General features: G+C 41.0%; 1 protein-coding gene across 2 annotated transcripts in view; it reads left to right on the forward strand.

The window, feature by feature from the left end:
• Positions 1 to 1,827: 1,827 nt before the first annotated feature.
• fibcd1b (fibrinogen C domain containing 1b) overlaps positions 1,828 to 27,829 on the forward strand; it is a 105,948-nt gene continuing 79,946 nt past the window's right edge. The window contains exon 1 of one of the 2 annotated variants that reach the window (XM_039659315.2): positions 1,828 to 2,579. In XM_039659315.2, the coding sequence (XP_039515249.2) occupies positions 2,508 to 2,579 (72 nt within the window). In that variant the 5' untranslated portion in view covers positions 1,828 to 2,507. The remainder of the gene's footprint in view (positions 2,580 to 27,829) is intronic. The other variant, XM_039659316.2, reaches the window with a different exon arrangement.

The raw sequence follows: 27,829 nt of genomic DNA on the forward strand, positions 1-27,829 counted from the left end.
GTAATTACATATTTTTGACTCAATGCCAAAATAATAGCTCAAAGACTCAATATCATATGACATTTGATGGCTGCTCTGTACTTGATTGCTGCTCTGTTAAGTCTTCGTCCTTGGTTAGGAACCTGGGTGTGCTCTTTGATGCCAATCTCTCATTTGAAATTCACATGTCTAGTATCTGTAAAAACACATTTTTCCATCTTAAAAATATTTCTGAATTCCGTCATATGCTCTCATTGAAATGAGGAACAATTAGTTCATGCGTTGACATCAAGACTGATTATTGTAATGCTCTACTGGGTGGTTTTGCACGCTTAATAAACAAACCACAAACGCAGCAGCTCGAGTTGTTACCAGAACCAGGAAGTATGACCATATATGATCTGAATATTCATAATAGAAAATTAACAAACACAGCATCTTTTTGAAAAATATAAATGTCTTTACTGTAACTTTGATCAGTGTTACAGTAAAGAAATTTTTTACTGTACTGTTTTATACTTTACTGTTACTGTGATGCATCATTTCTTTAAAACAGAAAGTACTTACCCCAACGTTTTGAGTGGAATGGATGTAAGTTTACCAACTAATTCTGACAAATATCCACTTTTATCCATCACTTGTTTTCTATGAGAGGCAGAAATGTTTGACTTTTAAAAGCAAAACCTTAGTCTTATTTGATGTTCAGCAGACCAACTACTCCATTCAGATATTTGTAAGAATAATCAGTATAGTATTATTAAGGTTCAACTATTTTCACATCATCATTAGCATGTACATCATCTTCACTACATCATCAGCATCACTGACCACATGTGATTCGCTAGCCACTAATTACTCCATCAGTGAATGTCACCTTTTATGTGCCAAGCTCTCCTGCCTGTGTGTGTGTGTGTGTGTGTGACGAGAGAGATAGAGATGCTGAATTGCAGAGAAGGGGAGAGCATGTGATGTGAGAGCGAATCAATAAAAGGATTATTTCCTTCTCTCTCCACTTTGCTCACTCTCTTTACTGCTGCAGATGTAGCTTCATTCCCAACCAATCCTGTGAAACAGTGGGGGAAAATCACTGCTTGTCTTTCTCTGCTCCACTCTCTTCAATTCCACAATATCTTGAGAGAACTTCTAAATTCACCTTACTGCATATGCTTGAAACCTCATTAAAGCTCACCGAGATGATACAGATGGAAAAATAAATAATAAAGTTGTTGCGCAATTGTTCAAACAGGATAATTTTATTTAGCAAAATATCTCACCATCACTGATGAGTTCAGGTTGCACTCAGTCACCATATGTTTGGTGTCCTGTATTGCCAGGGGACTGCAAATTTGTAAAGGTTTCTGTTGGCTTAAAATATTTTAGGCTATCACTGCGAATTCGATGAGGGTTGCAGTTAAACTACACACATTTATATATATATTTAATACACGTATTTGCCTATTGTATTGGCTTTATGCACAGCTGCACTACTTCCCGAACTTCAGCCAGCTCCTTGTTTCCTACCATTATTGGCCAAATTGATTAATTCAGGTGTGTCTGATTATTGTTGCCGTGACTACTGAGGTCAGGCACACCTGCATTAATCAATTTGGCCAATAATGGCAGCAGGAAACACGGAGCTGGCTGAAGTTCAGCTGTGCATAAAGCCCATTTTAGCCCAGTTCTGACGCTCACCCAGTCTCCTTATTGCACGTTGAGCTGCAAATTTCGAAATAGTAGTTTCTTGACCTAGAAGGTTTGGAGAAGTCATCTAGCCTAAATGCCGACAGTAAATGTGCTAAGAAAAAAAAAAAAAAAAAAAAAAAAAAACTGAGCGCGCAGCGGGAGCGCGCTTAACGGACAGGCTCTGACGCTCGAAGAGAGCGAGGAGTTAAAACTCACTAGTAGGAACTCCGTTAATCTGCGCTAGTCTTGTGAAAAAGCTCGCCCTCTGTCCTCTACACTAGGACAGCCTTGGAAACGAATCACCCGTGCGCGCTGTGCTTATTAAACATATTTTCCGCCACGTTCATCCGGCTCAGGAATAAAGTTGTATCACTCGACTGAACACGTTTTATGACAGAACATTCTGTAGTTTTGCCTTTTGAGTGGCACTGGCATTGGATATACACGCGCGAGACTCGCGCCCGTTTTTGCTACTTCGTGTGGAATATCTGAGGACTTTATTTAACACCCCTGGAGGAAAGAAAAACAACTTTGTGGAAATATTGGAGTTTATTTATCAATTATTAGTATTATTGTTATCTCATAAAGTACGTATGATATTGCGGTGTGTGTTGTGAGAGTCTTCGCCGCCCCTTTTAAACCAGAATTAGTCAGTGTGGTCCCGGAGAAAGGCAAGATCTGTGTCTTCTCGATCTCGCGCATTCTCCTCAGATCCTTTTCCCTCCATTTTTCCCTTTTTTTTTTTGGTCTATCCATGGAATAACTGAAAAGGAAAACGACAAGTGTCTTGTTTTTTCCACCGCCTGTGACTGACAGGCGGTTTATTGTTGGCGCTTCTCCGGAGAATGCTCAATGATCGATGGGGAATCATGAACAGCTCACCGGAACTCGAAGACGGACAGCGGGGCAAAAATCAGGTGTGTCACCCGCTCGCTTACACTTCGCATAATGAATGTAGTTTTATAATGAGACACAATAGCTACTCCTCTATCTGTGTGTGCGTGTGGATACAGAGAGAACAGTGAGTAGCACAATGAGTTGAGTGCGGCTTGTTCCTGTCACTCCGCATAAGCGCGCCCGTAGATCATGCGTGCGGCAGAAAGTGGCTATTTTGTTTCCCGTTTATGCTGGTGGTAGCTGAAGAAAAGGGCGCCAGTCATGCGAAATGCAGCTGCTCTGTGGATTCGTATTGATTAATGGACTTTAATGGACAGTAGTGATTTATAATCTAGTTTCAGTTTTGACCATGTATAGGCTATTTACCAGCGGCATGACTGGAACAAGAGAAAAATCTGGAAAGAGAACCATTGAAGCGTACACACACACACACACATTCAAACATAATGATAAACAAAACACATATCAAAAGCAATATCAAAACCAACACATCTCAATAAATACTTAAGGCTTGAGTACACACCCACACCATTACACAATCAACTGAGGGTGAGAGAGTAACCAGCGCAGTTAGTATTCAACCTGTTTGTCCCCCTCATTTCATTCTCCATTCATCTCCATGTTTATTCATTCTGCAAATGTTATTTTAAAGGTTAACCACGAATTTAAATCCTTCTGTTTTCTCTGTATTTGTATTAATAAAATAAGAGCGATCTTCTTTTGGCTGAAGGGATCTGATAAGATATTGTCTTTGGTTTTATGTTGTCAAATTAGCATCACACAATTTTTAGTTTGTCTTTAGTTTGTAAATGTGCCTGCATTAGCAGCTGATAAAGGGATCTAGGTTAGTTCATGTCATTTTGGTTTCCAATTGTTATCCATATCCTGTTGGGTAGTAAGCTCAGATGTTGTACAGAAGTAACAGAATACATCTAGAATTTCTATGAACTTCAAGTGATCTATTTTTTAGGCTTTTTATATGTAATTTGCAAGACAGTTTTTAATCAAAGAAGTTCCCAGGATTTTCTCAACACGTACACGCACACACACTGCAGTGGTGAACTGGAATTGATTGAGATATTTATGCTGGACTCCATACATGCATTGTAAATTATTGATGGTATAAGTGACCGTTCTTTGGGGAATTGGTGGGTATTTTGTGTTTGTTTTAGCTGAGGTTATAATGAGTATAATGTTACAGAGAACATTTTATGATTAATGTCCCAAATGTTTCCATTGCACATTCATGTTGTTCTAAATGGGTAAAGACAGGGTATTTATTTCAGGGTATAAAATCAAGTGAAATCTTTAAATCTACTCAAACATACACATATTCTACTGTATCTATCTGTGATTAAAAAAATAATAATCAGTAACATGGACAGGAGCATGCAACAACTGCATGTTATGCGTCACATCCAGATCCATGGGCAGAAACTGTGGATTTCGATCTTCTTGAACTGTGTGTTCAAAACCACAAGAAAACTACTTCTTAATGGAAACAATTAAGGTTTATGTAGTTAGACTTTGGAGTCATAGGCTTATAGGTAATATATTGTCGGGCCCTTTGACACCCCCTTTAAAGCGTGATTTGAAATGTTCAATTGGCTACAGTTCATGTCAGGATAATCCTGATTTTTAGGTAGTTAGGGTTAGGTTAGGGTTAAAATTAGGGTTAGGTTTAAGATTGCTTGGTCTCTAGAAAAAAAAAAGGAAAGAAAAAAAAAACCCATCGGAATTAAGTATAGCAGAGATTTGGGATGTCTCTCTTATTTAAAATGTTCAGTGCTGGGGAGGCTTCTGAAAAGTTTTGAAAAAAACCCTGAAAAATAATGATCTGCAAATGTGCAATACTGTACCATGCAGACTTGACAGACCAGTACTAAACCTCAAATGAATAATACAGTGGCCATAAACAGCATGTGCAGATTTACAAACATTATTGAGCCCACTGCACAGCTGTAATGAAGCGGGCCGTTTACAATGGTAAACTAAATATACAGCTAAAAAGAAAAGTGCAGTGACAAATCACAACCCATTCACAGATTAATCTATGAATGACTAATGCTTTCTCCCTCCTCGGGAAAAAGGGTGGAGACTGGAGACAGAGACATGAAGAGACAAATTGTGAGGGATGTCAGGTTGGACTAGAAGGGAGTTCTGGGGATTCCTGTTAGCTGGCTGCAAGGCAAACACACACATACATGTTTAATAACATTAAATTAGCATTCTACAAGATGATTTTTTGTTGAAACAAGTACTCTGCTTATGCATGAATTGAAATGCTAACATCTCTTGAATTTGCCTAACATCCTTTAACTGTCTATGTGTGTGGAGTACATTCTCCATAGGTGTCCTTGTGAATATCTTTGTTTGTTTTTCCTCCCCATGCCTTTCTCATTTTCTAATTCTCCTCTTGTATTTCTCCTCTGCTCTCTTTATCCCTCTCTCACCATCTGTCTCTAACCTTGCCTCACACTGTCAGTCAACCTTTTAGACTACTTTTCCCTCCATCAGGTCAAACACTGACCGTTTCGTCAATAGAGGCCTAGGGGGACATGATCGTTTTCTTTCTTTTATTTTTCCTGTTCTGCCTTTCCCTTGAACCTCCTCTGACTTTCTCATCCATCCCTCCCCATGTTATTGCATGCTCTGACATACTGTATTTGCACACTAACAGGAGCATGAGCTATACAGAAACTTGCACACATCATTACTCAAGACCACTACAATGAAGAATCGAGATTTGCCTTGGCCATGTTGTGCAGATTATTGTGTAACACTCACATGCTGATGGAACACATGCCCTGCAGCTTTATCAAACACAGAGTGAGTGCTGTGTTAGTACCTGTATTCTACTATCCTATCCATTTCATGTTATGCATTCAGCACCACATGTGACAGTAACCTCAAGTCATTAGCCATGCTGAAAAATGTATGAAATGGATCTTTACGCTGTACTTATAGTAATCATAAAACATTTCTAGTGAAATTTTCATAAATTTAGGCTTTTGAGTCACAAATCATGGGGTTATGCTTTTGAAGTGCACTTATTGCACAGATGAGAAATTATGTAAGTGGCATGGTATTACACTCATTGTTATATGGACTTCAAAATGCATCACTGCATTCAGGATTACCTTTTCTATAAATCATAGTGATGCACCGATGTGAAAATTTGTGGCCGATACCGATAACCGATATTGACATTGCTGTTATGGCCGATACCGATATTTACCGATATCGATATCCCTGTATAGAAAACACATAGCGAGGATTAGGGCTGCACGATATTGGTAAAAAATGACATTGTGATATTTTATTTTTCTGCGATATATATTGTGATTTAAAAACAATTTCACCAAATTACTTGAATTGCTCTATTTGGAAAGAATGAATCATTCTAGAATGACTGGGATAGTTTTGTCATGGAGTAAATCCGCAGAAACTAATATTAATAGAATATTAACAAAATTTGTTAACATTCTATGAATCTATTAACCTTACACATTACAATAAGGTTCCATTTATTAAAGTGTACATTTAATGTACACTTTAATAAATGGAACCTTATTGTAAAGTGTTTCCGATTTATGTATCTTGAGCTCAGTGTTGGACAGATCAGTTGTTTTAACCATTCATTAAAGTGAATCGGTTCAAAGGTGTCATTAGTTCGCGAATCGGATGTGTCATTAGCGGAACCACGGCACACGTTGTGATTATCCAGGCAGTTTAGAACATCGCACGAGATTTGTCTCGACCTATTTTTACAGTCTATGGTCTCGACAGTCGACACAGAAAACATTTCATCAACAGATAGATTTTTTTTTTTTGGTTATTGAAAGTGTGGTTTCACAATTCACAACCAGTAGTTCAGAAGAAAAAAACTTCGGTCTTCCGACCTTTTACCATTGTGTATTCTCAAAGATATTCAGTCAACTCAATTCATAAACATGCACGAGGGGGAGAGAGAGCAAGACATTTTGAAGACGGCGCGCGTGACCGGTGCTTTCACTCTCTCTCTCTCTTGTTCCCTCCGTTAAACAAGCGAAAGACATTTTGAAGACGGCGCGCGTGACCGGTGCTTTCACTCTTGTTCCCTCAGTCAAACAAGCGAAAGACATTTTGAAGACGGCGCGCGGGACCGGTGCTCACTCTCGTTCCCTCAGTAAAACAAGCGCAGCAGTCACTCATCTACATCACTTACCGGTCAAATATGGCTTTGGCGGGACAAAAATACGCATTAGGAAGGCTGGCAGAAAACAGCTCACCAGTTCCAGTCTTCCTGCGCTTGATGTTTAAACACACTTGTGCTTTTATTAGGCGTGCAAAAACAAACATCCCCACGCACGTCAAATACACAGGGAATGATCATCGGCCTGTTCACATCGGCCCTATTTTGACATCGGAATGATACAGATGTGTAAAAAATTGACCAAATCGGCCGATGTTATATCGGCGGCCGATATATCGTGCACCACTAATAAATCATGTTCAGAATCTTTGTATCACATTCTCTTTATCTCACCATGTACAGTACTTCCAAAGTTTGGAAATGTTCCAAGTGGGTTTTCGACAATATCACCATAAATTCTTCATCATTTGCATTAACAAGGTACAACACAATCAATGCACAATCTGGTACATGTTCAGTGTGTAAACTAAACAACAACAAAAAGTCAGTGAATTGACTTGCACCAGAACTTTAAAGGGAACTCAATCCTCTTTTTGCTGTGATATAGGATCTCGGTCTACATTAAATTCACTTGTGTTTAGGGAAGCCAAACAATTAGAATATAAAAATTATACTCTATAATTTTTATAGAATATAAAAATTGTAGAATATAAAAAAAATAGTGATGGTGCAGTGGATAAGACACTTGCCTTTGGTGTGAGAGACCCGGGTTCGAATCCACTGTGAGACACCAATGTGTCCCTGAGCAAGACACTTAACCCCTAGTTGCTCCAGAGGCGTGCGACCTCTGACATATATAGCAATTGTAAGTTGCTTTGGATAAAAGCGTCAGCTAAATGAATAAATGTAGATGTTATACTTTTTATTTTGACGAAAACTGCGGTTGAGTTTTTATTTTGGTGGAAAATTACTGTTTCTGTGAAAACGGGCTTACAAACAGGTCTCATTAAAAATCAGTGAAATGCTTTGATTATCTTCTCACAAAAATGTTGGAAGTTATGCAAATGTGAAAATAATGCATATCTGGTGGCCGCTACTTTCCTAACAATGCATGCTAAACTCACAGCACATGCATAGATGGAGTTCCCTGTATTGATTCACTGTGAATTGAGCCGTTCTGAGACGTGGCAAACACCGGATCACAATGTGACTGGGTGAGCAAAGTTCTCACCTCACTTTACAAAGCCTTTCTATTTTAGTTCATTTGACATATACTTTGGCAAAGCAATGGCGCAAAACAACGTTAGAGACCTATCATGGGAAGTTTAAAAGAAAATTCTGCTGATCACGAAACTGTGTTCTGATAGTACAGTTGTGATTTAAATTTAACTTCAATTAGTCAGTACAGCTAAGGTGTGCTGCCTCAATATTATTAAAAAAAGAAACATGGACCGAACTGAATCCAATAATAAGGCATCACAGCAGTGAAGTGGCATGTCTGACTGCCTTTATTTTTATTATGTAAAAAAAGAAGAAGAAATGTAATATTGATGCTCAGCAGTAAAAATTTGCAAGTAACTTTAATACATTACATATGCTTCAATGTTCATCAAAGAGGGCTGTTCTGCAGGGAGAATCCTCGGCAATGATCCACTTATGGCAATTTGACGACACACTGCCTGACGAACAAAAAAAAAAAAACACACAGATCCATTCAGAGTACAGTCTGATTGGTGGCTAAGAGGTTCTCCTGAACAGTAATGATAGGAAGCTAATTAATACAGCAAAGTAACTGCATCTTTAATTAACAACAAAAGTGTTAATCTGCCTAGAAAGAGCAAGATGATTAGATATAAGGGACTGGGAGTGAGGTATGTACAGCCACACCGTGCTGGTGTGAGTGGTTCAGGGCTGGTCACCTGAGCCATGAGCAATCAATATTGTACAAGACATTTAAACCTCTGGTTGCTTCAGGTGGTCTGTCCTTGTAATAATTGTACTGTGAGTCACTTTTGCATCTCTGATAAATAACATGTACTTATCTGTCTTGTAAGTGGCTAAAATAAATAGACTGTAACTGTTTAACTGTTTGTCTATTTGCTTGAGATTTTGTCGCCACAGACGACTGCTCTTCCTGTTTTAAGCCACCTGAAATGTAAAAACAAACAATACACTATCTGGTTAACTTGGTCTCTGTCACCATTTAACATTTGAATGCTGAAACTAAACACAATGACGCCACATGACAGTTTCTCTGACTGTACACACAATGCATCAATATTTAATGATTGGTCGATTGTTGCTAAACACCTTGCTATCACAATTTACCTTCCCAATTCAGTGTTTTCTGCTCCGGATTCATAATCCAGAGTTAAAACAGGCCATCATTCTTTTAAAATTACAGATGTGAAGCCTTGTGCTTTATACAGAGTTACCTTGTGCGGTGTGAAGATTACTTTTCAGTTCTAATTGTATGCTGTTTTATCTCTGCATTATTATGAATTCAAAATTCTTTAAGACAAAAACAGACTTCAGGGTTCACTAAAGCAAATGAAAATTACTGTTTCTGTGAAGATGTTAAGAGTTTATATTAGTACTTATTGATGTAGATTGACACAGTTATTGAGATTTGATGTCTATGTACATCCAACATGACATCATGACTTTAGCGTAAACATACTTGTTACCTCTATGCATTTTGAGCCATCTGCGTGTATGCGTGTATGTCTACGCCATTAATGTCCGAGTGATTCCACGTGTCAGTATGCACCGTCAAAAGTCCGAGCGAAACGAAGCAAAATGTAGATCTATTATCTGGGGAGCGATCTTTTTATTTCCTAGGAAGGTAGGGGAACACTCATAAATGCCATTAACCCCAGTGACTGGTAGGTTTAGGAATGGGGTTGAGGTAAGTTATACGTATATACGGTAATAACGTTAAGTCAACAGTGTTCATAAACACACTGAAAAGCGATTATGTGTGTTGATAGCATGCCAAAAATGGAAATACGAATTGGCGTGTTATACACGCACTACTTCATGAGATCAGTCTGATTGAACATGACGTATCTTGCTCTGCAAGATATCTTCATTTAACATCATTGCAGTTTGCCATTAACTTCATTTAAATTTAAATTGTATTGCATAATATTTAATTGTTTACTTGACAAGAATTTCTTGGCTGAATGAGACATTTTGCATTTAGTGAATGAACAAAATGAAAATGGAAGAAAAACAGTTACTGAGAATTAATAATAATTTTACAACTCAAGCATTGCGTCATGTTACGTCATTTATTTATTTATTTATTTATTATTTTGTACAATTTTGAGAAGTGCAATCTTATGAAATGCACAGTAACTAAAGAAAATTGTAGCCTTGCTAGAAAGTTGAAACATGGAGTCTTGTAAAAAAAATTAACTGTGTGGTTGTTGCAGAAAACTCAGTTGTCATTTAGATATTAAAGTTTAAAATTGAATATTTTAAACATTATACAAGCTCGAGGGTTTATTTCTTGCAAGTGTAGACATAAGGACAAAAGTATTTTAATTTCCCTATATTATAGTGTAATGTAGATTAAAATATACGTTTGAAATATTCATTTTCATTTATACATTATAGCCTACATTTATAGCCTATATGGATTTTACGTCATAGGACTAATTATATAAATCAGTATTACATTGTTGTAATAATTGTTTGGCATCCTAAAACACCATTGATAATGTAATGTAGACTGAGAGACTCATAATTAAAATGATGTTTGAGCCCTCTTTATTGTCCTGTTACAAATCAATGCTTTATCTTTGTTTAATGAGCAGTTCATGGGTTAAAGTTCTTAATATCTCAAAGAACACGAGACTGATGTATTTAACCTTAAAATGTAAAAAAAAAAAAAAAAAAATCTTGCGGGGGAGCAGTCAGTATAAGTCAGTAAAACATAAGATTTTCTTTTAAAATCGATTGAACAGCAGTTTTTCCTGTGAGTGAGACTGGAACACCCATAGTGGACAAAATCGGAGTGATAAAAGAACGCTTGGAGTGCAGAGAGGAATGTGCTTTGGCTCCAGTCCTGGTTTTGCATCCGTGTCGTTAGGAGCTCAACATCTGTCTCGCATGCACGATCGCTCTAGAGTCAAGGATATTTTAACTAATTTGCAGTAAAACTAGTCGATCACGAGTGGCTCAATTGGTGGATCTATAGATAAACTCATCTTTCAGGTATTTTGTCGACTGGCTTGACACTTTAGCGTGAGAAATCGGGGGTGTGGCGTGAGAGCGTGAGAATTGGCTCAATTGCGTGAGTCAAACGCTCAGTGCGTGAGAGTTGGCAGCCCACTTAAGCCTGATTTCATAATGAACCTGGACCTGTCAATTGTGTTTTAGACCTATGTTTTGAAGTCAATGGAATCGAATGTTCAAAAGAGCAGATAACTCAGAAAATCACTTCATTATTCCTGCTTATTAATGTATTATTTTCCTGAAATAAGATAATTAAAGTCAGATGTGCGCAGGGTTAAATGTAACACAGACCTTTAACATATAGTTAGTCAGGATCAACCAGGTTATCTTCCTGCTCTTTTTCTCTTGCTGCCAGAAGACGGTCTCCCGCAAATTTGCGGAAAGTTTTGGTAATATTTCGTGAAAATATACTGAACAAAGAGTGTTTTGACACCATGCAAGTAAATTTTTTCATCATAGTCATAGTTTCTGATTTATATTTCCAAATCTAACTTTATATTGCCTTAATCACTGTCTTGTTGGCTCAAACATAGCACCGTTTTGAAACATGTCAGCAATTCCTAGCAACTGTTAGCTAGGCTTAAAATATGTAATACACAGCAGGGTTAGTTGTAGCACAGTGTTACAACTAAGCAGCCAAATAGTCAAATGAAAACAGGGAGCCACACAACTTTTCAGGTTTGAGTATTATTTATACATTTAACTTTGTTGGACTTTCACAAACAATGAAAATGAAAATTGAGTTTACTATGCATTGATCACTTGTTTATTTACTAAAAATGGCCTGTTCTAATTCAGTTGCAATTACAATATTTTATGGTTGTATTTATTATTATTTATTGCAAAACTGTGCAGCCCTTTTCTATGTCTGTATCCATGATATTGATCCATAATAGAAGGATGATTGGATGATGGATGGATGTATGGATATCTATCTATAGATGCACAAACAATATCAAACTATACAAATAAAATAGTACTGAATTATGTGTGTGTTACACAAAAGTGTTACAACTAACCCCTCTGTCTGTTACAATTAACCCCGCATATGGAGTAAGTTGTAACATTTGCACTTCACTTTCAGTGTAACAGTACAGAAATGGTAGGTCTTAGAATAAAACTTTAAGTGTTAGTTTGTAGCAGAGATGTGTATGTTGCTTGTGTAAAAAGAAGTTGATTATAACTTAATTTTTTTTTTAATAATTGAGCCAAACCCAAAATGTGTTAGGTTGTACCCCGCTCTCCCCTACACTAAATTGTCTTTTGTCCACATGCATTAGCCTTTTGATAAAGTTATATTTAGAAATATTTTGTCTGTGTTTTTGTAGGCTATATGTTTATGCTTATGTGTGTGATAAATGTGAATGTGTGAGTTGATTTAACACAGAGTGATAATAGCATCATTAAGGCGGAATGATATGATCAGGAATGTCAAGGTTAATCACTGAACTAATTACAGCCTAGAGATAGAGATTAAAGGAGGAGAAAAAGTGAGAGAGAGAGAGAGAGAGAGAGAGAGAGAGAGAGAGAGAGAGAGAGAGAGAGAGAGAGAGAGAGAGAGAGAGAGAGAGAGAGAGAGAGAGAGAGAGAGAGAGAGAGAGAGAGAGAGAGAGAGAGAGAGAGAGAGAGAGAGAGAGAGAGAGAGAGAGAGAGAGAGCAAAAGACACATCACCTTTTTTCGCACTTCTGTAACTACATCTCATGTCTTGAGGACTTCAGCACAAAGACACACAGACAGTCTCTCAGATGATGACTGTGAGGCTGGCAGCTATTAAGGTTGCTAATGGCGATTGTTACACAGTGTTTTTCGAAAGACCAATAAACTGACAGATTGAGTGAAAGATTTGAAAAATAAAGGAGGGAGAAAGAGACACACATTACAGGTTCCATGCTAAAGACACAGGCCCATGGTAACAGTAATCCAGCACATTAATTATTTACACTGCATCTAAACTCAATCTGGCAAACACAGATCAATTCCTCTGCAGATCAACATACGGGGGAGGAAAAATAAGGGATGGATGCAAGGAGGAGGTAGAGAGGGGGTAGATTAATAAATGAATTTAAGAAGTTATTCAAATGCTAAATTATTTACATGTGAAATCGATTTGAAGAGCTGAGAATGGAGAGCTGCAAGATTGCCTCTTTTTAAGGCAGTGCAGAGAGGATGAAGTGAGAGAACCGGATAAGAGGCGTTGGGAAAGAGGCCAGAGGATTAGACAAATTAAACATGTGAATTTATGACCAGTAACTGCTTATTTTCTAAATATCCAGTATTAAGGAAGGTGACTCTAGCAGAAACCATGTGTTTTTTATTTATTTTTATTTTTTTGCCATGTGAAACCCTAGAACAAATCCCTGAAAAACAACCTACTGTTAAAATTTCCATTAAAATGCCTGTATAATATATACTCCCTCTTGTTATCCAGCATGTATAAATCAATGTAAGCGAGACCAGCATTAGTGGTGTTGAAACTACTGAGGGGAAGTGGGATCAGTTTTACTGTAGCTTTGTGCTGTTGAGATGCAGACTGTCCATTTACACTCTAAAGTCATTCTCATTTGTGTATTATCTATCTGCATAATCTGCATAATTATCTGTCAGACAACCTGTACTCTTCTTTGCTTTCTTTGAGACATTGGTCATATTTTTAGTTCTTTTATTAGTGCTCTAAATCTTAGCAGGTTAGAAAGATATTTTTTTAGAAACCACACACACAATTGTGAGTGGATTCTATGATTGAGTACTGTAAATTAATTTACTCTTACAATCCATTTTCAGAAGGCCATAAAACGTTACTTTTTTTTTATTAGCAGACATATCACTACCATATCGGTTATCGAATGATATCAGAGCTTTTTATTTATCAGTATCTGTTGATATTATATATTTAATTTTGCATGCTCATTCCCTTGTATTTTGATTACCTTTGCAATAAATTAAAATTGTATTAAAGCTAATTTTTCATAAAACCAATAACTTAACACTGTTAAATGTAATCTTCAGCAAATCTCAAATGAATTTATATTTTTCATACTTCACATTATAATGTTATGAAGCCTAAATTCACTTTTATCATTTAAAATGATGATAATTTCTTATTTTTCTATTGTATTTTTATTCTTTTTTTGCAGATAGTTTTATATGGAATTTATCGACCATAGCATGATAATTATTATGCTTATTGATCTCTAAAAATACACTACTGCAGTTAGTTAGCTGAGCAACTCAGTTCTTTGAAAACTCTAAGATTGAATGGCTTCTATGAGAGATATTTCATATTGCACAAAAAACTGTTCAGTTCCTCTTCATGCTTTCAATATGCATAATGAAACCAATGTCACATAGCCTAATTCAATGGGAATCATATTTTAAACAGTGAGCACAAATCCATTCGTCTGCAGTATTCTTGCGCTGACTGAGCAAAAGTTTGGTGCAGACCTGAAGCACTATTCGAGGAACATAATGACTTTCTCCAACTGAGTGACTTTGGGCCACAGGTGTACTTTATGTGTGTCTCATATATGGCTGACTGCTACTGTGATTGATAGGTTTGGAGATATGTCAGTCACAACTTCAGTATAAAGAGACACAAACAGATGATGAAAAATCTTAGAGAGAAAGAAGAAGCTGCTTTGGAATGTAGCCTATACCTGTCAAATACTACCAATGATCTTACTGCATTAGTATTGCATAATGACGTTTTTTGTTTTAAAGGTGGTTTAAAACATGTGCTACAATAATGAATGTGTAAGGCACATTCAAATGCATAAGGGCTCAGCAATAGCAGCAAATGAAGTGTACTTTAAAGGTGCTTCACATTAAAGCCACTGTGGAGATACTGTCAGGCTTTTAAATGAGCCCAATTAAAGGGAAGGGAAGCCAAATGGCAATTTTATCATTAGCTCTGCTGAGTAATTCACTAAATTAGCACAGCTCTTGTTAAAGTTTAATTTTGAAACATTCTGAATAGATGGTGATAATTGCTACAAGGTAATCATGAGTTTTAGGCTAACTCACTTTAAACAGGCTCAAAATTAGGTTTGCATAAATTGTAGAGGATCATTGTTAGATTAGTAAGACATTTAACCATTGGTTTGATTTAGCAAAGGCGAAAGTTTAAGTTCATCAGTGAAACAAATATGCAATAAAGGCAACTGAAAATGCTGTTGAACTTTTATAAGATTCATAGCTCATTGTTATCGTTGCATTATAATCCAATGTATTCTAAGGCCAAGAGTATAGTTCATCCAAAACGAACAAACAAACAAAAAAGGTCATTATTTACTAACTCTGTGTTAGTTCAAATCTGTATGATTCATTGTTGTTTGGAATCCAACGACCTTCAACATATCTGCACTCAAAAATAATTATGTGGCTTAGTATATATCACAGTAATAATTTACTTATTATCTCTGAATATACTTGATGGTTTGAGTTAAAGGTACAATATGCAGGATTTTTGCAGTAAAATATCCAAAAACCACAAGGCCAATGTTATATATTTTGTTTAGTTGATTACTTACAATATCCCAAATGTTTCCAACTATTTGTAAATCATGAGAAAATTGCGATTTTTAACCAAGGAAACGGGACTTGTCAGCAGGGGTGAGGAGTTAGTCAATGACGTCATATCCGTCATATCTAAACTTTTTTTATTTAAAATGAAAATACTTAAAATTATTATTTAAAATACTTTTTTTATTTAAAATGAAAAAAGTGAAATCGCCATGTGTCATGGGGATAAGAGTCTTAGGGAAAAAAATAAATAAAAATTGTGTCATTGGCATAAGAGTCTGTTGAAAACAAAGTTTGTGAGCATGCATTCAATTACAGATTTTGTTATGCCACAAATTGTCAGTTGCGTTGTTGAACAACTGAGAGGCTGAATTACTCACCGTTGCCCAAACATGACACCCTCTTGAGAGAGAGAGAGATCACACACACACACACACACTCTGCTTCATGCACAGACTCACACACACACTGAATTCTAAATTGTTCATAGAATTCAAAAATGTTGATTTAGGCCGGATTCACATATAGCACCTAAAAACGCGTAGAAAACGGTGGGCGCGCCGCATTCTCCATTTTCCAAAGCGCCAGGGTGGTTGCGCTTCAGTTGGTTCTTGTCACATGACCTATTGTATGCGTATGGTGCGCTTGCGGTATTCTGAAAAGTTGAGATGTTTTTATCTCGAAGCGGCACGGACACGCATGGAAAAAACGAGCGCGTCGCACCGCGACCGCATCGCTTCCATTATGAACGCGCATCGCCTACATTTGAAATAACGAACTTGAGCGTGCAAAAGACACGATATGTGAACCGGCCCTTATTGTTCTAGTTACTTTTTATGTATGTATACACGATTCACTGTAAAAATTAGAAATGCTTTGGCAATACATTGATTGTCATGCCAATAAAGCACATTTTGAATTTAATTAAATTGAGGGAGAGAATATTTCGATTATTTAGAAGCTTCCGTCACAATCTCCATAATCACTACCAGCATGCTGAACAAAATGAGACTATAAGGTCTGTTGTCTTGGTCTAGCTATTTGTCTTCAAAAGACCTACATTTAATGTATGACGCAATGAGGCTATTTTATTTTTAGTGATATGAAATCATAATGTACTCTAAAATCTCTGCCTTCCATTTGGCTCTGAAGAGGCCTAGCCACCCGCATTGCCCTGAAAAGAGTTTCTGATGGCATGTGAATCAACGCACAGCTTTGGAGGTTAGCTACTCTAAAACACACACACACACACACACACACACACACACACACACACACACACACACACACACACACACACACACACACACACACACACACACACACACACACACACACACACACACACACACACTGCTCTGAGAGTTCTCTAATCCACCCACTGTTAGGTAGGCGTCCTCTCTAATGCTCACTACTGGATAGAGAAAGCTGGGATGGATTGGTGAGTGAAAGAGACAGAAAAAGTATGACAGATGGGCGAGAAAAAAACATACATGAAAGGTACAATATTGAAATATAAGGTGACAATTAAGCTTTGTTGTTCACTTGAAAGTGTGAAAGCCTCTTTTCTCACTCATCTCGTATTCAGAGAGCAAGGCTTTGTGTGTTTTCCCTTGACTGTGTTTTTTATACCAATAGACTTGTGCATTTATGCTGGAAGTTGGGGATTATATATTTGGTGTCAAGTGTTTTAAGCCAGTTTAGTCATGTAATTGGATTTTAGGGCTTTTCTGTATTTTATTTGATACAACAATTTTGAAGCCACAGCAAGTGTGAGTTAATTTGATTCTTTAGGGTCTAAATTAAAAGTTTTTAATATACTTCAACTAAAAATTATCGTTAGTATTGTAGGAAAACACTCATTTTACCTGGTCAAAAAGGGCTCTGTTTTCAGCATGCCGTTTCAGTGCATATGCCTTTAAAGCTTGCTTTGCTTTGCTGACTCCGCCCCTCTGTTCTGCATGCGCTTTGATGACGGCCACAAAGAAGTTCGACAGTTAAGGCTCGAACAGGATGCTTCTGAATGGTTGGTTATCATAATGGGGCCTATCTTGCACTGGGCGCAAATGACTTTATACACTGACTTGTATCATTCCTATTTTGCACCAGTGGCATGTCAGTGGTCAATATTCCCTTCGAAAACAAAACTCAGCCACTGTGTCTTCAGCGGTTTGGATTTAGGAATATCAAAATGACTGCTGTGTTCATTATTACACCCAAGAACAGAACACCACATTCGCTTAGACGCCATTCTGCTCCAGCGTATTAACAAAGGCGGACTATGATGACAGCTCGCTCAGGGCGGGTCTGTGCTGAAATGCTCCTTTCAATCAACAATCGTGGGAGAGGCGTCCGATTTAGTGACATCACAAAATCAAACGCTCAATTTGAGGCAGGGGAAAATACATAAGGAGATTAAAACAAAAACATTAGATAGATTTGTATCATTACTGTATATGATGGTTGTGATCATTATATGATGATTGCACTGCCAACACACATTTCTGTACAATCAACTTGAAAAAGTGCATGTACCATTTTATAACCCCTTTAAGACAGTTTGTGAAACTGGGATATAATACATTAAAATGTCTTTAGTAGTTTCTACTAATGTTAAACCAGAAATTGAACGTAAGGTGGATATGATGTCATTATGTAAGTACACAAGTCAACAAAATATAGGCTGTAACATTTCTGTATTATGTGATATTATTGTTAATAATATGAAAGGTTTGCTGCCAGCTCATTGGAAATCTTGTCCTAGCTCTTTCTATAATTTCTACATTGTATTTAACTATCTGTTAGTTTATGTCTAGCAGAGTAAATTTCAAGTCAATATTCAGTTGTGGCTGCAATCCAAAATCTTATCAATCTCAAAGATAATGTCTGAACTTGTGAAGCTATCATTAGTGTTAACTGTCTTCTTTACAACCATTAACTAGACATAATTATATGATTAGCATGAACACATTAGGCTGGAAAGCAGGTGTCTTTGTCTCTCAGTTAAGTCTGGGACCACCTGTCATTCAGTGATTGCCACAGAAATCCGCCCACAGGGGATTCAAGATAACACTGCTAACCACAATTTTGAAACCACATCAAGCGATCATTGTTTGAACCATAATTTTTGACAGAAAATGGATCTCACACACAAATGTAATTCCCTTTTCTCCCACTGTGTTCATTGTGTTCACAGTTTTTTCAATAGTTTCTTACATATTTCCAATAACAGTGTCTTTTATGGATAGAACTGTGCCTTGCATTCTTCCAAAATACACATGCTTTTGAATAAAGGCCCATTGAGTATGTCTCTATTGAATGGAGTGAAGCTTATGTTTTTCTTCCAAAGTAAATAAATCTTATTGAGTGCAGAAGAAAACAGTCCAGTTTACCCATTTATGCTTCAAGATGCCCCTAATTCTTCGCCTCAGATAGCATCAGATTCAGTTCACACATGCCTATGGCCTCCGTTGCCCCCAGTGTCTCAGAGGTGCATCTTTTTGTGTGTGTTTGTGAATTCTGTCCTTGGCTCGCCCTTCTATCTGATATTTGTAATGGCCATCACTTCACACCCGATAGCATTTGGGGTGGATTAGAGTTGAAGGAGCACCCAACCACACACATGCACACATTTATTTGTCTATCATGATGGAGACTTTCCATTGACTTCTGTTGTTTTCATACGAAGTTAATGATATTTGTATCCCCTTAACCTTAAAAAATAACCCTCACACAAATGTTTGTGCATGTTTAGAGTTTAATTAAAACATTATTTAGTATATTTAATAAGCGGTTTTCCTCGTGTGGACTGTTTTACTATTCTACTGGGGTCCATGTAGGCAAAAACTTTCTGGTTGAGCGAGAATAGAGAAGGAAGGGTAAGCCGGGGCAAATGAAATTGAGAAAAAGATATAGAAAGAGATAGCAAGTGATAGAGTGTTCATCTTTGTGGTCAGATGGTATTGATTCTTAGGTTATTACATGCATTATTCACAGGAAACTCCTATGTATGAGTGGATATATATTCACAAGGAGCATTGGTTGAAAAATCCATTTGTCTTCCTCATCGTGGGATATCTGTGCAGTGTGCAATTTTGTCTCTTTGTCATGGCCTTATTTGAGATTGTTGGAAACCTCAAGGTGTCTATGACCATAAAACAACAATGATACTTAAGTAGTGAGATGGGTTGCTGTGCAGTAGTGTTTTTTATAGAGTTTGTGTGTGGCACATATGCAAAAGATGGATACTGGAAAGCTAGGGAGATGTGTTTTTTTTTTTTTTCTGGAGATTTGACAGGCAGTTAGAAAGGAGAAGGGATTTTGGCAGTTTTATTTGAAAGACCAAAATGCGTTTTAATATACATGAAGTGTTACATTTTATATGATTGTGTGAACACAGCATGGCTGGGTATTTAAAATTCTTCCTTTCAATTTGTGATTGTGAATTTGAATTTGGAATAGAAGGAAAGAATTTATAAAAAAATAATAAAGAGTTACATTTAATTGCATTTTATTTTGCAACAAACATATTACAATCTTATCTTAATCTTTCAAACTCCAAAAAGCTCTGTGAAATCAAGTGTTTTTCTTTTGTGCTTTTGTTATTCAATATTAGATGAACATTTTTATGTTTTTGAAAGAAGTTATTGTGTTCACCAAGGCATGCATGTATTTGTCTTTTGTGTCATATGATCTTCAGAAATTATTCTAATATTCAGATTTTGGTTCTTAAGAAACATTTATTTTTATTATCAATCTGCTTAATATTTTTTGTGCAAACATACAGTATTCTTAGCAGACTTTGATGAATAGAAAGTTCAAATGAATATAATTTATTTGAAATAGAAATCTTATTGATCAATTTATGTAATGCATAGTAGATCTTATTATATCACTATGGTAAAATCAGATAGATTTGGTTTTTCAAGTGGAATTTAATGGGAGCCTGTATGGAAAATGAAATATAGGAAACCTCTGAGAAGCGAATCATGTGGCTGTTTTTGATGGCACAGTGACAAAGCAGATTTAATTTCTGCAGTTCATTTGTTGCCATGAAATCGTTTCAAAAGTTGTAATAGTTTCAATATTTCACTGCGTAGTTGATTTAGTATTCGTGAATAAAAAACAACGATTTGGCCACCTGTTCCTGCCAGATAAACGTACATGGTTGGTCAACAGGTGATATTGTTCATAGACAGTTCTTACAAAATAAATGCCTATAATCTTGATCAGCCCATTCTCACTCCCAAGGCGTCACCTAACTGACGCATTGGGAAGCATTTGACCATGCTTCAATATCTGACGCTTTAGGCGCCCTTTAGCGTCAGTAAGATGACGCCCTAGGATCGCGTGTACCCTACCCCCACCCCACACCTAAACCTAACCGCGTCCTCTAACTGACGCTTTCCTTTAGCGTCAGTTAGATGACGCCGTAGGATCGTGTCATGTAAGTGACGCTAAAGGGCGCCTAAAACGTCAAATATTGAAGCATGGTCAAAGGTGACGCCTTGGGGTGAGAATGCGTTGTCTTGATCTGTTCAGAAAAAAGAACCTGCCACTGAAAAATGCCTGCTTGGACAGTGATTTTTTTTTTACCACTGGCTGAAAACTGCACAAAAATGAGCACCACAAACTCATAAAGTCTCATTGTTCCTTTCTATTTCACAATTTGTTTTGTCTCTCAGTCTGTTTCTTTGTCTCTCTTGTTCATATCTACTGAAACTAAGTTTTGGCTGTCAGAATGCTCTAGTCAGTATGGGTGGTCTGATCTCTTCAGGCTCTTCACCTGTTTGCTTTGTTTCAACGTTTACTCTGTCTCTTTTTTCTTACTCGCCCAGGTGACCGGTGTAATTCGAGGCTTATGATGTGTCTTAAACCATGGAAAGAAAGTGTGTAAAGTTTCTACCTTTAAATTAGCTTAACAAGTAGTCAGCTTTTGCAGACCTGGAATACTCTTGCTCTCTATCTTTCTCTTCATAACAGGCAGTATCCTTGCATGCATCATGTGAAAGTTACAGGGTGTTTACTGTACATGGTTATGATAGGAGCAGAAAGATTGGATAACTGCACATACTAGGTTAGTAAGTGATTTTATGACACTACTCTCATGTTAACAGTTATAATGTCATGTGGCTACACTTTGCATTTTATTTTGGATTTTATCCATTACTTAAATCATGGCATGTTTCTCTATAGGATAGGAGGGATTGGGAAATGTCTAAAATAGAATGTCTTTTTTTTATTCCTTTGGAATAACATACACCATTGACACCCCATCCTAATGTCTCGGTGATCTGATTTTGTTACCATATATCAAAAAGCTTATGTAATATTGTTATTGCTTAGGACATAAAAAATAAAATCTGATGAGATGGTTATGAAAGTGTATATGTGATCTCATTTGTTTGCAAGATAAGAGGAGCTATATTACTAAAAGGGCATTATTAGACACACACACACACACACACACACACACACACACACGGGTTCTTTGAGTATAGGGAGAACATCTCATAGACTTCCATCTCATAAACCTAACCCTCATAGAATCCTGTGCTCAACATTAGATTAATCATACAACCTTGATTAGATTTTTGATTACCATATTAGTGAATACATCTGGCCTTCACAAGTTTAGCTGAACCAGTACACACAATCACTGTGAAGCTCAACAAGTTAAGCTAACTCATTTCATTTGAGGAAACCAATTGCCTCAATTCATTTAAGTTTAAACTTATTTTAATCACGTTCAGTAAAACAATAATATTTATTGAAATACAATTAAACTTTACACTGCATTTAATACTGTATATACAGTAGCTGAAACTTCACTTTATTGAATACAGTGAAATGACAAAATTTAAATGAACTCAGAGCACTTGCAGTTACTTGCTCACAATATCACACAGTTATTAAGTTAACTCTTTTACTTTGAGGAAACTGATGACCTCAATTACTTTAAGTTTATAAAAAAAACAATAGTCAGTACTCTGATTTTTTTAGTAAGTACTCTGAATTTTTTCAGTTGAGATAAATAAAAGTAGATATTGCAGTCAAGAAATTAAGTGATTAATTAAGTGATTAACCTCAGAGACCGACGGGATCATCCACGACGCAACACGGCACCACTGATAATGTTTATATTATTCGATGACAGATTTATTGATGTTCTTACTGTTTTTTTTTTTTTTTTTCCAGCAGAAAGCTAACGATCTAGCCATCACGGGGTTCCCTATCGTAGTCACTTCGAGTTACGTCAGAAGTGACGGAGATTGGGGGTTTCGCATAGAAAGCCAATCCTCTTCGAGTATTAAAACACGAGCCAATGGCATGCAATGCCTTGGGGCTGCGGAAATTTGCATAGCGTACTCCGCCCTACTCCGTGAGTATAAAAGGAGGAAGTGAACGCAACCGCAGTATGTTTTCGCTTCGGAGCCAAGAGAACCTCTTCACTCCTGAAAGCACTGTTCAAGACTCTTCGAGACGAGCGTCCTCTTCAGTGTTGGTGTGACGGCGGTACCCAGCGAGATTCTGCATCGCCTGCGATCTGAGCAGTGGTCTGCCAGACTTTGCGCTTCTCCCTGGTCGCTTCAGCGCTGAAAGAGTGAATTTCCTCCTCTCATTGAAAGAGCTGCACGCGCACGTCTTTTTAAAGACGGTTCGCCCGTGCTCTTCTGGGTGTGATTGATTTCTGTCGTCATCTGATGGTCACGATCGCTGCTTTGTATGCCTGGGCATTTCAGCATGCAGCAGCAGCGTTCGTGGATGACTCATTTTCCTTCTGTGGGAACATGACCATCTCTACACTGAGGTCGAGACTCAATGATCTCACTTGAGTGAGAGTCCCGGTCCCCCCCGCTCGATCGGTTTCCTCCATAGGGGGCCCGTCGACCCGGGGACCTGGTGATTTACGGTGATGGTGTGGGATAAGCCCCGACGATTCCTCGGGCCACACCTCCCGCCTCAGTGCGAGAGCCAGCGAGCGTTAGTTCGATTCAGTCGGTTGCTTCTTCGGTGGCACCGGCTGCTTCGGGCAGCGCTCCAGATGATGATGCGATGTCGATCACAGCATCACTAGGCGGGCTTGACTCCTCGGGAAGTGAGGATGCGGCCGCGTTGCCTCCCTCGGGAGCGTCAGCGCCGCCGTGTCTGATCCCGCGATGATGGCCGTGCTATCTCGGGCGTCCGTGAGCATCGGGTGGGGGTGGAACTCCGCCCCTCCCCGATCTCTCGCGGCTGAATAATTGATTTTTGGGTAACGCTGCCGCCTTACGGCCACGGCCAACCCCAATTTCCTTTTTTCCCCGAGTTGCATGCGGAACTGACACGCACTAAAAAATAAATAAAAAAAAAAAAAAAAAAAAGCGTGCTTAGTTCCCCGCCCTTCCTCCCCTCGGCGATGCGGCTGTCTGTGGGTACGCTGGGGCTCCCCCGGTCAACCGGCGGTTGCTCTCAGATGCCCCTCCAAAGCCTATGGGTTCTCGTCGTCTATGGCGGCGCGATTCTGTAGAGCGGCGGGACAGGCAGCCTCCGCCCTGCATATGATGAGCACCTACAAAGCTAGCTGCTCAGGAATGTGCACGAGGAGGTGACGGACCAAGCGAGCTGCGAGCCTGTCGCCTACCTTGTCCTTAAACGGGTCACGGAGGCGGTCGCTCGCTCCCTTGGTCAGGTGATGCCCACCGCTGTGGTCCAGGAGCATCATAATGTTCGGCGGTGCGGTCCAGGACTTTGCCCAGCACTTCTCGACCGCCTAGGAGCAGACGAAGGCGGTTTCTCTGCCCCGACGGCCAGCTGCTGCCTCCAACCAGCCGTCGGCTCGGACGCCTCCGCCAGCTCGCCGCCGAGGACGCCCCCCTGCGGCTCCCTTCCCTCCCACGCGGCCCCAGCAGCAGCCTTCAGCCGGTTCGCGTCGCGGAGGAGGCCACAGGTAAGCGTCCCAAGAAAAGAGCCCCCCCTCAGGCCGCGTGCCCCGCTAGATGCCAGGCGAAGCGATGTTCCTGAGGCGGGCCGCTCAGTGATAGTGTCATGGTTTTTCTCAGGAGGCGGTGGCAGGGCCCCTCCTTCCCCGGTGGAGGGCCGGTGGAGAATCTTTTGTTCTAGCTAGCTCCCTGAGCTGGTTCAGGAAAAGCTGACACTGTCATTGAGCACACAGACTGGAATGAGCGCGCACGACGTCCAGTGCGTCGCCCCGTTCATTCCTCTCTGTCTCGGAGGGCGCGGAAGGGTGCGTGTGTCGTCCCCGGGCTACGCCAATCCCTTCCCCCTCTGTCGCCAGACCCCCGGCAGAACAGACCCCCGTGGAACGCTCTGCCTTCCCTGGTCTCTTCTGTCGGGGAGCGGGTTTCGACGGTGCATCCGGACGGGGTAACTCCTGCACGCATGCCGGTCGACCCGCCTCGCTGCCCCTCCGGGGGGACGTCTGTGGTTCGCATGACCCCGTTGGCTCACTTCCTGGAAGCCTGGCTAGCGCTTCCCGGGGTTCCCGCTGGGTCATCAGAACGATCGGATTCGGCTACGCGATTCAGTTCGCACGGTCTCTTCCCCGCTTCAGGGGAGTTCGCTCCACGATGGGTGGTGGCAATGCCCCAGTCTTGAGAGCGGAGATTGCGACCCTGCTGGCGAAGGGTGCAATCGAGACGGTCCCTCCAGCCGAGGTGAGGTCCGGGCTTTACAGCCCCTACTTCATTGTCCCCAAGAAAGACCGGTGGGTTACGACCGATCCTGGACCTGCGCATTTTGAACCGTTCTCTCCATCGACTACCGTTCAAAATGCTCACGGCCAAACGCATTTTCGAATGTGTTCGGTATCAGGATTGGTTTGCAGCGATCGACCTGAAGGACGCGTACTTCCATGTCTCCATTCTCCCTCGACACAGACCGTTTCTTCGGTTTGCCTTCGAGGGCCAGGCATACCAGTACGCCGTTCTCCCATTCGGGTTAGCTCTGTCCCCTCGCGTCTTCACGAAGATCGTCGAGGCAGCCCTTGTTCCCCTTCGCGAACACGGGGTTCGCATCCTGAACTATCTCGACGACTGGCTGTTACTAGCACACTCTCGAGCTCAGGTTTGCGAACACAGAGACCTGGTGCTACGGCACCTAGCCCGTCTGGGCCTTCGGGTCAACCGGGAAAAGAGCAAACTTTGCCCCGTGCAGAGGATCTCTTTTCTCGGCATGGAGATAGACTCGGTCGCCAGGTCCGCGCAGCTCACGAACGAGCGCGCGCACTCACTGCTGGCTTGTCTTCGACAGTTCGAGGGCAAGAGTGCGGTTCCACTGAAACTTTTCAGAGGCTCCTGGGGCATATGGCATCCGCGGCCGCGGCAACGCCGCTCGGTTTGCTTCATATGAGACCGCTTCAGCTGTGGCTTCGCGATCGAGTCCCGAGGTGGGCATGGCATCGCGGCTCGCTCCGAGTTCCAGTGACTCCGACGTGCCGCCGATCCTTCTTCCCGTGGTCGAACCTCAGCTTTTTACGGACAGGGTCCCTATTCAGCGAGTTTCCAGGCATCTCGTTGTCTCCACGGATGCGTCTACCACGGGTTGGGGTGCCATGTGCAATGGGCATGCAGCCGCCGGTTCCTGGACAGGAGCCCAGCGCCTCATGCACATCAATTGCCTCGAGCTGTTGGCAGTAGGGCTCGCCCGGCACCGCTTCCGAGCGTGCTCTAGGGCCAGCATGTGCTTGTCCGCTCAGACAACACTACGGCAGTAGCGTACATCAACCACCAGGGGGGGTCTACGCTCGCGCCGGTTGTCGCAGCTCGCCCGCCACCTCTTGATATGGAGTCAGAAGCACCTGAGGTCCCTTCGTGCAGTTACATTCCTGGAGACCGGAATCGGGCAGCCGCGAGCTGTCCCGGGCCCGTCCCATCTCCGGCGAATGGCGACTCCATCCCCAGTCGGTCCAGCTGATTTGGGACCAGTTCGGGGAGGCACAGTTAGACCTGTTCGCCTCTCGGGACTCGTCCCACTGCGCCCAGTTATTCTCTGACCCGCGGCTCTCTCGGCTCGGATGCGCTGGCGCACAGCTGGCCACGGGGCCCACGCAAGTGTGCGTTCCCCCAGTGAGCCTCCTTGCACGGGTGTTGTGCAAGATCAAGGAGGACGAGGAGCAGGTCTTGCTGGTAGCCCCCTACTGGCCCACCAAGACGTGGTTCTCCGAACTCTTGCTCCTCGCGACAGCACCTCCTTGGCCTATTCCTCTGAGACCGGACCTACTCTCTCAGAGACGGGGCACTCTGTGGCACCCTCGTCCCGATCTTGGAGGCTGCACGTGTGGCTCCAGGACGGGACGAGGCAGGTTTGAGTTCGCTGCCACCTGCGGTGGCGGCAACCATCACTTCCGCAAGAGCGTCGTCCACGGGACACCTTTATGCGTTGAAGTGAAACCTCTTCGTCAATTGGTGTTCTTCTCGCTGAGAAGACCCCCGGAGATGTTCGATCGGAGTCATGCTTCCTTCCTGCAAGAGGGGTTGGAGCGCAGGCTGTCGCCCTCCACCCTTTGGATTATGTCGCGGCCATTGCCGCGTCTCATGATGCAGTGAAAGGTAAGTCTATGGGAAGCATGACCTGGTCATCAGGTTCCTGAGGGGAGTGAGGGGGCTAAATCCGCCTCCCTCCCCTCCTGCCCTCTGGGGACCTCTCAGTAGACCTGGGTGCTCTGCAGAGGCCTCCCCTGGAGCCTTTGCAGTCGGTAGAGTTTTTGCCCTGTCCTATGTGACAGCACTCCTGATTGCATTGGTATCCATCAGGAGAGTAAGGGACCTGCACGCACTCTCTGTTGACGAAGTGTGCCTGGAGTTCGGGCCGGCTTACTCTCACGTATTCCTGAGACCCCGGCCTGGATATATGCCCAAGGTTCCTACCACTCCCCTCCGGGACCTGGTGGTGAACCTGCAAGCGCTGCCCCTGGAGGAGGCAGACCCAGCCTTGGCACTGCTCTGTCCGGTACGTGCTCTCCGCACCTATGTCGACAGAACGCAGTGTTTCAGGACCTCAGACCAGCTCTTTGTCTGTCATGGGGGGAGCCAGAAGGGAAGGGCTCTCTCAAAGCAACGGCTGTCCCACTGGATAGTGGATGCCATTGCTTTGTCTTACCAGCAGCAAGGCCTTCCGTGCCCCCTTGGTGTGACGGCCCATTCCACTCGGAGTGTAGCCTCCTCTTGGGCTTTAGCGCACGGCGCCTCGCTAACAGACATCTGCAGAGCTGCAGGCTGGGCGACACCCAACACCTTCGCCAGATTCTATAATCTGCGAATTGAGCCGGTATCCTCTCACGTACTCGTTTCGGCCAGTTCTGGATCCGCTCAGGTGTCTTCGCTTGCTCGCCACTCCACTCCCCGGACTGGATAAGTGCGATATTTCCTCAGTTC

This window comes from Pimephales promelas, chromosome 4 (genome assembly GCF_988280905.1).
Source record: "Pimephales promelas chromosome 4, fPimPro1.hap1.1, whole genome shotgun sequence".
NCBI classification, from domain to species: domain Eukaryota; kingdom Metazoa; phylum Chordata; class Actinopteri; order Cypriniformes; family Leuciscidae; genus Pimephales; species Pimephales promelas.